The following is a 14624-nucleotide window of genomic DNA, read 5'->3' on the forward strand; positions in this document are numbered from 1 at the left end:
GCATGTGGGATCTTCCCGGACTGGGGCACGAACCCGTGTCCCCTGCATCGGCAGGCGGACTCTCAACCACTGCTCCACCAGGGAAGCACCCAATAAAAGTATTTTAATAATCATCTTGTTTCCATGTTGATACAGTCTCTTAAAATGTACCCTTAAATTTCTTCATATAATTCAAAGAACTCTTAAAAATAAAACTCTCCATGAAGTCTTTGCTAACAGAAATGAGGCAGATACCTCTATTATGTAACTCCTGGAACCCCTGCTTAACTGAATCTACGAATCACACTTATTTGTTTGCTCATATCTAGTAATCATGTATTAATTTAATATTTGCTCATCTTTATAGCCCAAATATTTCTATCTACATCAAATCTGGCAAAACAGACACAGAGAATGGACTTGAGGACACGGGGAGGGGGAAGGGTAAGCTGGGACGAAGCGAGAGAGTGGCATGGACATACATACACTACCAAATGTAAAATAGATAGCTAGTGGGAAGCAGCTGCATAGCACAGGGAGATCAGCTCGGTGCTTTGTGTCCACCTAGAGGGGTGGGATAGGAAGGGTGGGAGGGAGACGCAAGAGGGAGGAGATATGGGGATATATGTATATGCACAGTTTATTCACTTTGTTATACAGCAGAAACTAACACACCATTGTAAAGCAATTATACTCCAATAAAGATGTTAAAAAAAAAATCTGGCAAAACTGTAAATTCTTAAAAGATAGGAATCAGACCAAAATCACTCAAACCTGACACTGGGAACATATACCAATGTGCATAATAAATGCTTTTGATGATGAATGTGAAGACACCAAAGCATAAAATGGTCCATCGTTAGGACTACTATAATTCTGAATATTCCACACTCTGTACTGGGGGTGGAGGAGTCTTATCTCTCTGTGTAAAGCCAGTCACCTGGCCTAAGAAGGGAGAATAATAGCACTTAAATGATGTTCTCCCACATCCATTGCTGTGATGGCCACCAGGGGATTACTGGCCCCCATTTAAAGCAGTAGGAGACTAAGAGTTTGAGATGTAAATTAGAATAATCAGAGAAAGAATCAAGGAGCAGAGCACAAGAGATAATTCTCCCTTCTACAGTTGAGTGGAGTGACTTTTCTGACTTCCAGAACTGCAAGATCTAAGCTTGAAAGCTCTATATATTCTCAACAAGAAAAGTAAAGTATTTTTAGCTGAACTTACTGTTTCTCTTCTTCAGGTCCTGCCACAGGTCCCAATGTTACAAACAATTTTACAAAGCTAGCTGGGTGGTCAAACAGAGGAATCATTTCTGTTAGCCTCTTCTTAGTCATTAAAATAAATTCAAAACTATGAAACTGTAGAGAGTGGTATAGACTAAGTATTTTACTGATGGAGTCCAAATCAAGGTGGTTCACATTGCTCAAAAACACTTTATTGCACCTTTCCAATAGTGGGTAATAACTATATTTAATATTTCGAAGAAACTGCACTATTCTTCTTGCAATGTTGACCTGGGAAGAATCTATGGTGTCAAAAAGTTGCTCTGTTTTGTTCACTAATTGCTCTTGAAAACGCTGTGATATTAAAGAAGATATGCTGACCATTAAAACAGACAAGCACCTGAAAAAGGAAGAAGATGCAAAGATTTTTACATTATCTAAGAAAAATGAGCAATTCTAAGACTAAATGCTTAGAAACGGAAAGGAACTGATAAAAATATTATAGGTTTTATACAACAAAATTTTTCTTTTAAATACTAATGGGACTTGAACTCTGATCTCCCAGTAATCAAACCCCTTTAGACAAAAAATAATTGAAATAATTTTTAGTGTGTATAATATCTCATTCTATAGATAAATGCTTTGAAGGAAAATATTTTAGTGAAATTTACTCAGAAATCACTCTGGGCCAACAGCCCATTGAATGCAACATGGAAAGTCTCATTCTATATTTTTGGAAGTAGACTTCGCTTTGTTACTCCTTTCTCTGTGTATCTGTAATTTACCAGTAAAAATCTTGGCAAAATATTTCTCACTAATGAATGATTTCATATTTTTTAATGTTTCAGGCTACATTAATATTAATATATAACAATAGGACAATATTGAACGTGAATATTTCTTCACTCAATAAACACTCTTAAGAAACATAAATCAATCTTCTAGGCACTGTGGAAGACACCAAAATTACAAAGGTACGGTCTCTGCTTTCAAAAGACAAAAATCAAAAAACTCTAAATATAAGAATATACCTACTAATGAATAAAGAATGCAAAATGTAAGATATATAACAAACATGTGGGGATAATAATTATAAAATAATCTACAAAAAAGACATGAAAATATAAATCTAAAACTATCTCAACCATTAGGATAGGGGGACTGTTTGCATTTTTTTGTTTCAAAATTTCTTCAATCTTTTCAATAAAACAAATTATTTTTTAAAAACCCAGTTGTACAATACTTTGGCTTCTCTAATCAGAATGTTTAATGTCAGTACCAATTAACATTAATTAGAAAACTAGCATTGCTATTTAGTTTAATCATGAACCCTTTGAATACGATTTTTTTTAGTTGTATATATATTTGTAATTGCAGTTTGGAGTGGGGAAATGTCCAAAGATTTCATTAGATTCTCAAATGGGTCTATAATTTTTTAACGTTAAAAAAATTTACTTTACAGTGATTTTTATTGTCTCTGCTTTTATAAGCTGCTTTCATGTATGTGTAAAAATATATATAATGTAAAATTTACCATTTTAAACATTTTTAAGTGTACAGTTCAGTTGTATTAAGTACATTCACACTGTTGTACAACCAACACCACCAACCGTCTGCAGGACTTTTTCCATCTTCTCAAACTAAAACTCCTTACCGATTAAACAGTAATTCCCCATTCTCCCCTCCCCCAACCCCTGGCAACAACCATTCTACTTTGTTCCTATGAATCTGACTACTCTAGGTACTTCATATAAAGTGAAATCATACAATACTTGTACTTTTGTGTATAGCTTATTTCACTTAGCATAATGTCTTCAGGGTTCATCCGTGATGTAACACATATCAGAATTTCCTTCCTTTTTAAGGCTGAATGATATTCCATTGTGGGTATATACCAAATTTTGTTTGCCCAATCATTTGTTGATGGACATTAAGGTTGTTTCCACCCTTTGGCTATTGTGACTAATGCTGCTATGAACACTGGTGTATGCTATAGACTGAACTATGGTTCCCCCCCACTTCAAATTTATATGTTAAAGCCCTAGCTGGCAATATGACTATATTTAGAGGTAGGGCCTTCCAGGAGGTAATTAAGGTTAAATGAGGTCGTAAGGATGGCTGGCAAACATGTGAGCTTGCAAGTAAGGAAAAATCACAAATCTCGACAACATTGTGTTATACTTTACATATTTCATCTCTAATTCCCACAGCAACATTGCACACTAGATACTACTATACCTGTTGTATAGATGAGGACAGTGAACTTCCAAGAGATTATAAAGTCACATAGTTAGGAACTAGCAAGTCTAAGTGTGTGTGCATTCAAAGCCCAGAATCTTTCCACCATGACACAAAGCCCCTAAATAGATTTACCTTAAGTCCTGTATGGTTTCCAAGTTCCTATTTACAATATCAGCTATTTTTCCCATTAATGGACTAAAACATAAATGTTGATCTGCCAGGCAAGAGGAAAATTTTGACAGCACATTAATATCAAACCTATTAAAGTAAATATACAAAGGGGATCATTACTATTTATTTTCACTTTAAACATAATACACAGTTATAAAATAAAAAGCAACAAAAAATACTAATATATTACTACTATAAAATGAATTTTTCTAAAATTGATTATTTATTATAAAAGTAACCCAGGCTAAGAGTTAAAAGCCAAATTCTACTTGAAGATTTTAAAAAGGGAAAAAAAAAAACACTTGAAATTGTTTGAATCATTCACTTATTAATTTTTTGAGGACAGAACAATTTCAACTCAAGGTTGTATATTAACAAATAAAACAACCTCTACTACAATCATGCTTGAAAAACTTCAGAATTTCCCTATAGGAAAAATGACCCTATTTCTTCAACAAGTAAATGGCAAGACAAAAAAGCAGGAAGGAGAATTGTTACAGATTTTTAAAGACTTTGAATTCACTGAAAGACAAGCATAAGGAATTGAACAGCAGCACAATATGTAACAGCAAAAAACTAAATGCTAAATAGCAACAATCTCAATGTCCATCAAGAGTACAGTGAATAAATTGCACATATTCCTAGAATAGTATACAGCAATAAAAAAAGAACAAATAGTGCAATATCATGGAAGAATCTTTAAAATATATTGAGTGAAATAAACTAGGTATAAGAGTTCTTACTATATGATTTCTTGCTCTTTTTTTCTTTTTTTTTTTTGGCCACGCTGCACGGCTTGTAGGATCTTAGTTCCGCAACCAGGGATTGAACCCAGGCCACGGCAGTTGAGAGTGCCGAGTCCTAACCACTGGACCACCAGGGAATTCCCAGGATTTCATTTTTATAAAAGCAAAACTAATTTATGGTGGTAGAAGCCAAGAGAGTGGTCACTCTTAGGGCGGGAAGGTAGGGAGTGATTGGAAGAGAGCATGAAAGAAACTTCTGGGAAACTAGTGATATTCTGTCTTGATCTTGGTTCTATTACACAGAAGTATAAGTGTATTTTCAGTATGTGAATATTCATCAAGATGTATACTTATGATTGGTATAATTTTAAATGATATCCTTTAATAAAATGAGTACTTACAAAAAAAGGCAGAGAAAAACTTGACTAAATGTAATCAGTAAACCTTGTTTGGATACTTATTTAAACAAACTGCCTTATAAAAAGACCTTTACAGAGCAATCAAGGAAATTTGAACTCAGTTATTAGGGAATTTAAGGAATAATTATTCATTTTCATAGGTATAAAAATGGCATGGTGATTATATATATTTTTTAAAGAGTGCTTTTTGTCTATCAGAAATATATACTAAGGTATTACTGATGAAATGATACTACAATTTAAACTATACTGAAGGGTAGGGAGGGAACTGGAGGTGATCTAGACAAAACAAGACTGCTATATGTTGGTAATCGTTGACACTGGATGATGCGTACATAGGAGTTCATTATACTAATTTCTCTACTTTTGTAAATGTTTAAAATCTTCCATAATAAAGAGGGTTTTTAATTTGAATCTCAAATGTATGCTAATTATTCTTGCTATGATCCACCATACAGTGTTAATTCATAATAATCTATCCTATTTGAATCATTACAAATTATATTTATATAACAAATTCATATATTATAGCAAAATCATGTAATTAAGTTACTGCAGTAACAAAAATTTAACATCATAGGCCACCATGACTATAAAAAAATCAGAAATTAACACTTATTCTATAACTATTAGAAATTCTACACATGGAATACAAATTAGGGTTTAAAAAATTTTTATTACTTAGTATTATAAAAAGAAAAAGTATTGCTACAAATTAAAAAAACACCATATAGAACAAAGTCATTATCACTTGAGCTATTGTGAAATTAAGAAAAATTAAAAAGAAATGTCTGATTCACTGGGAAGTATAATTGTATATTTGTAATTTATTTAAGTAGTAGATAGTAAAACCAAAAAGAAAAAAGCACCTATTCTACAACTGATTTGTTCAAGATGCGTAATACACATACCATTTAATGCTGCTTTGAAGAAAAAAGTTTTGAGCTATTATCAACAATGACCAAATTTAACCCCCAAAGACCCAGTAGAGTCGGCCCTCCGTATCCAAGGGTTCCAAATCCACAGATTCAAGCAACAGCGAATCCGAAAATATTCAGTTAAAAAACAAATTCCAGAAAGCTCCAAAGAGCACAACTTGAATGTGCCGCATGCTGAGCAACTATTTACATAGCATTTCCATTGTATTAGGTATTATAATTAATCAAGAGATGATTTAAAGTAGATGGGAGGATGTCTGTAGGTTTTATGCCAATACTACATCATTTTACAAAAGGGACTTGAGCATCCATGGATTTTGGTATCTGAGGGGATGCTAGAACCAATTGTCCTTGCATACTGCGGGAGGACCGTAGTTTGAATTGCTCATGAAAGGACTAAGATTATTCTCCTTAGCCTCAACAAAAAGATAGTTACAGGTAGAGAGATGCAAAAATGGAGAGAGAAAACAGACAGGTTTAGATAATAAGATTAACTAAAATCACCATTCAGTATATGAATGTGGAATTTCTAAGCCCAGAGATCTGGTGGGTACCTTGTTTAATTTAATCCAGCTCACACAACAAAGGCCTACAGAGCTTTATATGACTACAATTATAAGAATTTACCATTGTTTATGCTTTAAACATATGCTGCTACAAAGGAGGAGCTGCAAAGTTTATGCTGCTCCTCTCATCTAAATACAAATAAACAGCTATTGTTTCTTATCTTAGTCAATCCTTTCTCTTCTGCCCTAGGTTACTATTTGGTTTAGAGGGATCATTGTTCTGTGGTTTTCCTCCTGCCTCTTTCCCACCTTGATTTTCCCTTTCCTCACTAACATTTGCTTTATTCTACTAATAATGGACCTTGGCTATCCAGAACCCCTAGGTTTAAAAATTCAAAGTTTTCATAAATAGCCAAAATGAGCTCTGCTACTATCTCAGCTGTTTTATAAATGGAGAGCTTCTCATATATTCTTATAAAACATAAATAGTATAGTATAGGATACCATAGGCTTCTCTGTACTCATAATACTCTGAACAAATTTCACATTTTTCTAGATAATTATTTTTTTATTTCTTTTTTTGCTTTTTCTTTTTTTTCCTCTTTTTTTTTTTTTTTTACAAACTCTTGTGTTGAGGGCTTTCAATAGATCACAGCAGGGAGCTGCTCTGCTACTATGAAACCCCCCACCCAGAAGTAGGTCGTCTACCAATGGTTTAGCACCAGGTTCCCCATGAACGTGGGGTGTGGGACGGGGGAGGGGGCGGCCGTATTTCTGGTCAAGCCCCGTTCTAGATGATTATTGATTATGGCAATATGCTAAAGATACAGCTGTGTATAGAGTAAGAAAGAGATCTGAATTGATACTATTCACAGTAGTGGACCTGAAAGCTTCTAAGACACTGTTAGCTTCTAAGACTCTGTTCACTGCCTCTTTATAAAGATGGAGTGATAGACAAGTACCTATAGATGCTGCTAAACAGTTATATAGCTTTCCTTTCTCCTGAACTGGTATCTTCTTTCTCCTTTTATGACTCCTGAACATCTAGGGTTTTTACTGACAGCCTATCACTTAGAATGTTTTTCTTTCTGAAGCAGAACTCTTTCAGAAAAGAAAATTCAGAAAGTCTAGTCCAAGAATAGCAGTGACTCTATTTATATTTTGATTAATTATATGTTTAAAGCACACTACATTCCACACCCTTAAATAGGGAATATTTGAAATACTTGTCTTTCTCTCTTAAGGAAATAACACATTCCCCATTCTTTTCCTACAAGATTTCACCATGCTAAAAAAACACACTTTACACGATCAAAAACCCCTCGAAGTAAATTGAATTTAATACATTTTTTTCAGTGAAGCTTGATAGTTAGGCAGCAGCTCCCCATTCTTTCCCTATAAGATTTCACTGTGCTAACCCTGAAAAGGATAACCCTGATGTTAGTTGAAAAACCCAGAGTACTTGCCTTTCCAGTCTTCTCCATGCTTCTGTAACTAGTGCTTCAACTAGCGGGTCATGGGCCTCAAAACCAAACCTCAATAAAATCAAGAGAAAATAATTTTCCATACAGAAACATTTTAAAATTATTAAAAACATACATGCAGTAAGGATTATAATGCAAAAGTAAACCTCAAGTTATTATATTCTTATACAATCAGTCCTTATTTCTGGTCTGGTCTCATTTCAGTATTCTGATTTCTTGGTACAATCTAATAAACCCCTATACTTTATCCCATGCCCTTCTCATCCTTTTATCTGTACATTTCAATGACCTCCACTGACAAATAAAAATGTTCAATGATATATTTTATGTTAAAAGTACACCTAACACATACTACTTTGCTCTGACCGCAAAAAATATTTCTACAGGAGAAAGTTTGTAAAATAAAGGAAAACTTTAAGTGGGTAATAAAAATCATTTATAACTCTGCTACTCATAAGTACCCACCATCATTAACTTGGAGCATTTCTTTCCAGTTATTTTTCTACATACGTAAAGACATATACATATTTCTTTTACATTTTTATATCCTGCCTTTTTCAGTAAGTTAACATTATATCGTGGACATTTGCCCATATAATTACATATTCCTCAAAACATAACTTTTAGTGGTTGTATACTATTAATTATGTGAATAAATTATCATTTAAACATTCACCAACTTACTAGGATCTTAGTTTTTCAATACTATAAACAATGTTGAGATGAATAACCATGTACAAGAATTTTTTTTTTTTTTTTTTTTTTTTTTTAAATTTTTGGCTGCTTTGGGTCTTCATTGCTACGCGCAGGCTTTCTCTAGTTGTGGAGAGCGGGGGCTACTCTTTGTTGCGGTGTGCGGGCTTCTCATTGCAGTGGCTTCTCTTGTTGCGGAGCACAGGCTCTAGGCACGTGGGCTTCAGTTGTTGTGGCTCACCGGCTCTAGAGCACAGGATCAGTAGTTGTGGCACACGGGCTTAGTTGCTCTGCAGCATGTGGGATCTTCCTGGACCAGGGATGGAACCTGTGTTCCCTGCATTGGCAGGCAGATTCTTATCCACTGCGCCACCAGGGAAACCCAAGAATCTTTACATGAATCTCAGATTACTTTCTTAGGATAAATCTTAGAAGCAAAATTATTGGGTCCAAGGACATTTTTATAGTTCTGGATATGTATTATACCACCAGAAGCATATAGAAGTTCCTTCACTAACAATGCAAAGCATATACCTTCACTAACAATGGATATTTTCTATATATAATTAAGCAATATATATTATATGTTGTACATATAAAAATCTCTTTTTAACCGATTTCAACATCTTTATAATATTAAGGCTAGGTTATTTTTTCTCCTAAAAGTCAAAGACTTTCAGGTTGAGTCATGAAACAAAATCAAACTACATGCTATTTTAAAAACTTGAAAACAAAATTATATTTTACTCTTAAAATCCTTTCCTTATATGACTTAGGAGGGATACACAGAAATGCAGTTTGGGGGCAAATCACCATGAAGCAGCTTTCTCCATCTGTGCAGTGTTCTTGTGAGGTGTTCAACACAATGTTTTGTGGATAAGTAAGTTTGGAAAATACCCCCGCTGAAAGGTTCACAATATACATTAGCATATGTATATTGAAGAGTCCTGCAGGCTCTGAAGAGTCCTGCAATAAAGATCTGTTTAATTTCATCTGATTCAGCATTTTCCAAACTAATATGACCATGAGAAAACAAAACTGATTACCTTACCCATCCCACCATGTACCTCAGAGAAAAAACTTTGCAAATCTGAGAAAGATCACCAAAGGGATGTCACTCTTTTTCAGTCTAACACCACCCCCCAAAATAAGTAAAGCCTTAAGCCCCTTTCTTGTATACGCTGACATCCTAATAAAAACAACTGTATCTCTGCTTTGTACAGTGCTGACATGTATAGCTACTTAAATGGCCCTTGCACTTTGGATAATTTCACCAATGAGACTAATAAACAGATTAATTTTAACTTTTGTGTCCTTTTTTCCTTTATATAGCCACTGAATTCTTCATTTAGGGCATCCAGCTCTTTTGAAGGTTGGATTCCCTTGCGAATGATGTAAAATTTCTTTTCTTTTTAAATTTTTTCCCAACCTTATTGACATGATTAACAAAAAATGTATATATTTAGGTTGTACAGCATAATGTTTTGATATGTACATACACTGTGAAATGATTACCATAATCAAAGAATATCCTCTACATATCTTTAAAATGTTAGATGATCGGAGCAATTCCCTGGTGGCTCAGTGGTTAAGAATCCACCTGCCAATGCAGGGGACACGGGCTCAATCCCTGGTCCGGGAAGATCCCACATGCCGCGGAGCAACTAAACCCGTCTGCCATAACCACTGAGCCCACCGCGCTGCAACTACTGAAGCCTGCTCACCTAGAGCCTGTGCTCCGCAGCAAGAGAAGCCACTGTAATGAGGAGCCCGCGCACCACAATGAAGAGTAGCCCCACTTGCCACAACTAGAGAAAGCCCGCGTGCAGAAATGAAGACCCGATGCAGCCAAAAATAAATAAATAAAATAAAAATAAAATTTAAAAATATTAGCTTATCAGGAAAACTAAAGGGAAAAAACCATTTTTTTCCTATTAAAGAGATTTTTAGAAAATTAAATATAAAAATAAACTATAATCATTTCTATAAAATCTAAAAGTACATTACTTACTGTTGTATGATGTACAACACATTCACCAAGGTATTGTCATTCATGAATTCCATTTTAGTTGTAGTTAAATTATGAAGAGTAAGAAATTGGGGATGGTCTCTGATACATTCCACATTTTTTAACAAGCTGATCTTCTGCTTTTGAAACTGCCAAAGCATACTGAGTGCACATGCCACTTGCTTTTCTGAAAGTATGGCTTTGTTTTTTTCAATAAGATCAAATATTTGCTCTTCATCTGTACACTTATTCATCTGACTAAGTAATGGTTCGAAACTAAAGGGTCGAAACTGAAACACTCTCCAGGAGAATGGACAAATAGCTCTTAGGCGAAGCATATTGTAAACAATCAGTCTAGGAAAAAAAACTATCTTTTCATTTACATCACAAATTTTCTTAGGTAAAGAAAACCATTTGCAACTAGCAGTCAGGTGCAATATGCTGGTATAAAAATAACTGTTTTTCCTTCATGTAGCTTGCGTCCATTATGATGACTCCAAATCCCATTCCAATATGCAATTTCTGTAAAGAAATCAGTTTAACACAGTTATATTATAACTATCAAATTCCAAAATTCTAATTAAAATAACAAGCTTTTCCTCCATTAACTACACACTTTGTTCTTAGCCTGAACCTGAGAGCAGGATTTAATCCAAAACTAAATATCCAGGAAAAGGGGTTTCCTTCCACACTCTATTTTATTTATTTATTTATTTATTTATTTTAGTATTTATTTTTGGCTGCATTGGGTCTTGGCTGCTGTGTGCGGGCTTTCTCTGGTTGCGGTGAGCGGGGGTTACTCTTTGTTGCGGTGCACAGGCTTCTCATTGCAGTGGCTTCTCTTGTTGCCGAGCACGGGCTCTAGGCTCGTGGGCTTCAGTAGTTGTGGCACACGGGCTTCAGTAGTTGTAGCTCACGGGCTCTACAGCGCAGGCTCAGTAGTTGCGGCACATGGGCTTAGTTGCTCCGCGGCATGTGGGATCTTCCTGGACCAGGGCTCGATCCTGTGTCCCCTGCATTGGCAGGTGGATTCTTAACCACTGTGCCACCAGGGAAGCCCCCCCGCACTCCATTTTAAAAATGTTAAATCTGACACTTAACATGAAGTTTTCAAATTTGACTATAAAAGCAGAAGGGGAAAAAAAAAAATCCCAAACCAAAAAGAAGCATCTTTTTAAATAAAAGAACAAAACTGCAATAAACATATTGCCTTTATAGTGTCTACGAAGAGTAGCCATTAATTCAGAGCCATAATAAAAAATGTTTTTTTCAGAGGGTTACTTTCTGGTATATTTGCTTTCAAGATAATTTCTTGCTCCTTTCTCCTTGTACACTAAAAGAACTCAAACAGTTTAATCACTGTTGACTTTAAGTGGGTTTTAAGCAATAAATGAGATGATTAAAGCCCAATCAGGACATATGAAGAAATCAAGTAATGTAGTTGCGTAGTGATGCAACAGAACCAAAGACAATAAAGAAAAAGAATAATTTGTTTTTAAAATATATTATAGATGTCTATATTTCTAGTTGAGAAACAATGGTTAGAAAAGCTGGGACTAAAATCCTATTATCTAACACTGCTGCAACATTTTACAAAAGACTTTTAAAATATGTTATCCCATTAAATTCTCTCAATTAACCTGCCAGGTAGATGCTATCATTTGCATTTTACAGAGAAAAGCTAGGTTCAAAAAGGTTTAAAAAAACTACTCTAGTACTAATGAAGCTGGGACAACCACCCAGTTCTTTCAACTTGAACATCCTCATTACATCAACAAACCAACACTAAAAGTATGCCTCAGAATCCTATGGCTACGCCAAACTGTCTGTACCCAAGAGAAAACGATGAGACAATATTGACTACTTTGTGGCAATCTGTACAGCATCCCGACCCAAGCCGACCTGGGTCACACACATACACAAAAAACTCTGCACAAAGCAAAGAGTCTCCTGCCTATCCACATCTGAAAGTGGAAGGAGCTCACTGGTTACAATACCAAGGCGTCAAGTCCCCAGCTAAGTGACCTTGGGGAAGTGACTTAACCAAAGGAGGGGCCTTGGGCCTATAAATGATAGGTTACCCGCCGTGAACAGGTATTGTGCAGGATACACAACGACACCCTTTGCAAATGGCAGGCATCCTTCGCGCTTAGCACACAGTGGCGCTGAACGAATTAATTTGGTCTCCTGGTCCTGGCTGGGAGAGGGATCAGCCCTGCCCTAGTCCTCCGCGCTCCGGGAAATCCAATACCCGGAAGAAAGCCTCCGTTTCTCAGCCGAACCCAGGGTGCCCGGCCCGAGAACGTGCTGTGAGCAAAAAGAAAACCTATCGCCGCCACCCGGCCTGGACCTGCGGGCAAGTTTTTCCCTCAACGCCAGGGAACTTTTCTGAAGGATCGCGGTTAAGCCTGGTTACGAGGGCTCAGAACTGCAGGCTATTCCACGTCTCCCAGCAAGGGACGCAACAGGCTCGGTTGTGTCGCTCACGCCTCCCTCATATCCCAGAGTTTTTAGCCTTTCCTCGAAAGGCATCACCTTACCTCTGGTGGTGTCCGTCCCCAAAACATGAAAAGAGGCCGGGTGAACACAGCGTGCACTGCCAAAGGCACGCACTACACGCCCAAGGGCACGTCGCGGCGAGGTCGGCGGAATAGACGTCGCCTACGCATTTGGCGGGAATTCTGGGTATTGTAGTTCCTCATTGAGACACTCGGGCCACACGTCTTGAAATTATAGGTCCTAGGGCACGTGTTTCTCAACTGTATGAGGTTTTCTCCCAGTCCGTGAAGACTGATATTTTTATAATATACAATAGAAATGAATACTTAGAAAAGTGAAATTTGAAAACTTAAACATGGAAAAGACAAGTCCAGATTTTTATTTATGTTCAACGCGTATGGAATAACTATCGAATGCTATAAAAGCATCAAACTTCTCTCAGTTTCTGCACTTGCGTAGTGGTAGGCAGGTACCAGTCCCAGACCACAAAAAATTTAAGAGCTTTATTGAGAAATTATTTACACACCATACGATTCACCCATTTATGGTGTGTAATTCAGTGGCTTTTCTTAATTCAGAGTTGTGGAACATCACCACAATCAATTTTAGAATATTTTTATAACTCCAAAAAGAAACGCTGTAACCATTTAGCAGTCACTCCCCCCACACGCCTAACACCCTAGGCAACCACTAATCGCAGAGCACTCTTGGAGTAGCACTGATTTGGATTGTTGGGAACTAGATCAACTGATAATAAATATGAAAACTGAGGTCGATCTGAATGCACAGGATAGAAGGGGTTTCAGAACAAATGTGAGTAAAAGCATAGGGATAAGACTCAGCATGACCTGTGTCAGTGCCCTTCAGTCAAAGACCACCAGGAATACACCTAAAGTTGGAAGTACTGGTTGGTTGCAATGAAGCAGAACACAACCTAAGGGGTGTCAAATTAAGACGGTGTTAGAAAGAACTTACTACGGTATTTGGCCTTGTGTTAAGTGATTCAGAAGTTTAAGAGGGACTTTTCTCTACATTAGCTGCTGTCAGAATTTCACTGAGTATCTTAATAAACTTTATCTAGAAGGCAGAAAGAACGAAGTGAGATTGAAGCTGTAATTGGTAAAGAAGCAGCCCTCACTCATATTAGCCAAGATAGGTGGATGTTTGGTCATTTTTTGTGGTTTGGACAATATTCTTTTTTTTAAAATAAATTTATTTACTTATTTATATTTGGCTGCGTTGGGTCTTTGCTGCTGCACGCAGGCTTTCTCTAGTTGCGGCGAGTGGGGGCTATTCATTGCAGTGCGTGGGCTTCTCCTTGCGGTGGCTTCTCTTGTGTGCGGAGCACAGGCTCTAGGCACGCAGGCTTCAGTAGTTGTGGCTCATGGGCTCTAGAGCGCAGGCTCAGTAGTTGTGGCACACGGGCTTAGCTGCTCCGTGGCATGTGGGATCTTCCCGGACCAGGGCTCGAACCCGTGTCCCCTGCATTGGCAGGCAGATTCTTAACCACTGCACCACCAGGGAAGTCCCGGTTTGGACAATATTATTGTTTTTGTCTGAGTTCAGGTATAATAACGGAATGGTCTTGTTTTGGTCTTGACCCATCAGTCAGAGAGTAACCTTGTTTCATGTTGGTATTCTGTGCAATTGTTAATGTTCAACAAAATACCAAGGCTGAGCTATGAGCGCCAGATCAGCTCCTGGCAACGGTAA

The 14624-nt window shown here is 36.7% G+C and overlaps 1 protein-coding gene across 1 annotated transcript in view; it reads right to left on the reverse strand.

Annotated features, from left to right (window-relative positions):
- FASTKD1 (FAST kinase domains 1) overlaps nucleotides 1–13025 on the reverse strand; it is a 35418-nt gene extending 22393 nt beyond the window's left edge. The window contains exons 1-5 of the mRNA XM_007122274.4: nucleotides 12953–13025; nucleotides 10416–10934; nucleotides 7694–7762; nucleotides 3580–3705; nucleotides 1208–1606 (exon numbers count right to left, since the gene is read on the reverse strand). Coding sequence (XP_007122336.2) covers nucleotides 1208–1606; nucleotides 3580–3705; nucleotides 7694–7762; nucleotides 10416–10750 — 929 coding nt within the window. The 5' untranslated portion in view covers nucleotides 10751–10934; nucleotides 12953–13025. The remainder of the gene's footprint in view (nucleotides 1–1207; nucleotides 1607–3579; nucleotides 3706–7693; nucleotides 7763–10415; nucleotides 10935–12952) is intronic.
- Between the last annotated feature and the right edge of the window lie 1599 nt (nucleotides 13026–14624).

The sequence above is a fragment of the Physeter macrocephalus genome, chromosome 2 (genome assembly GCF_002837175.3).
Source record: "Physeter macrocephalus isolate SW-GA chromosome 2, ASM283717v5, whole genome shotgun sequence".
NCBI lineage: Eukaryota > Metazoa > Chordata > Mammalia > Artiodactyla > Physeteridae > Physeter > Physeter macrocephalus.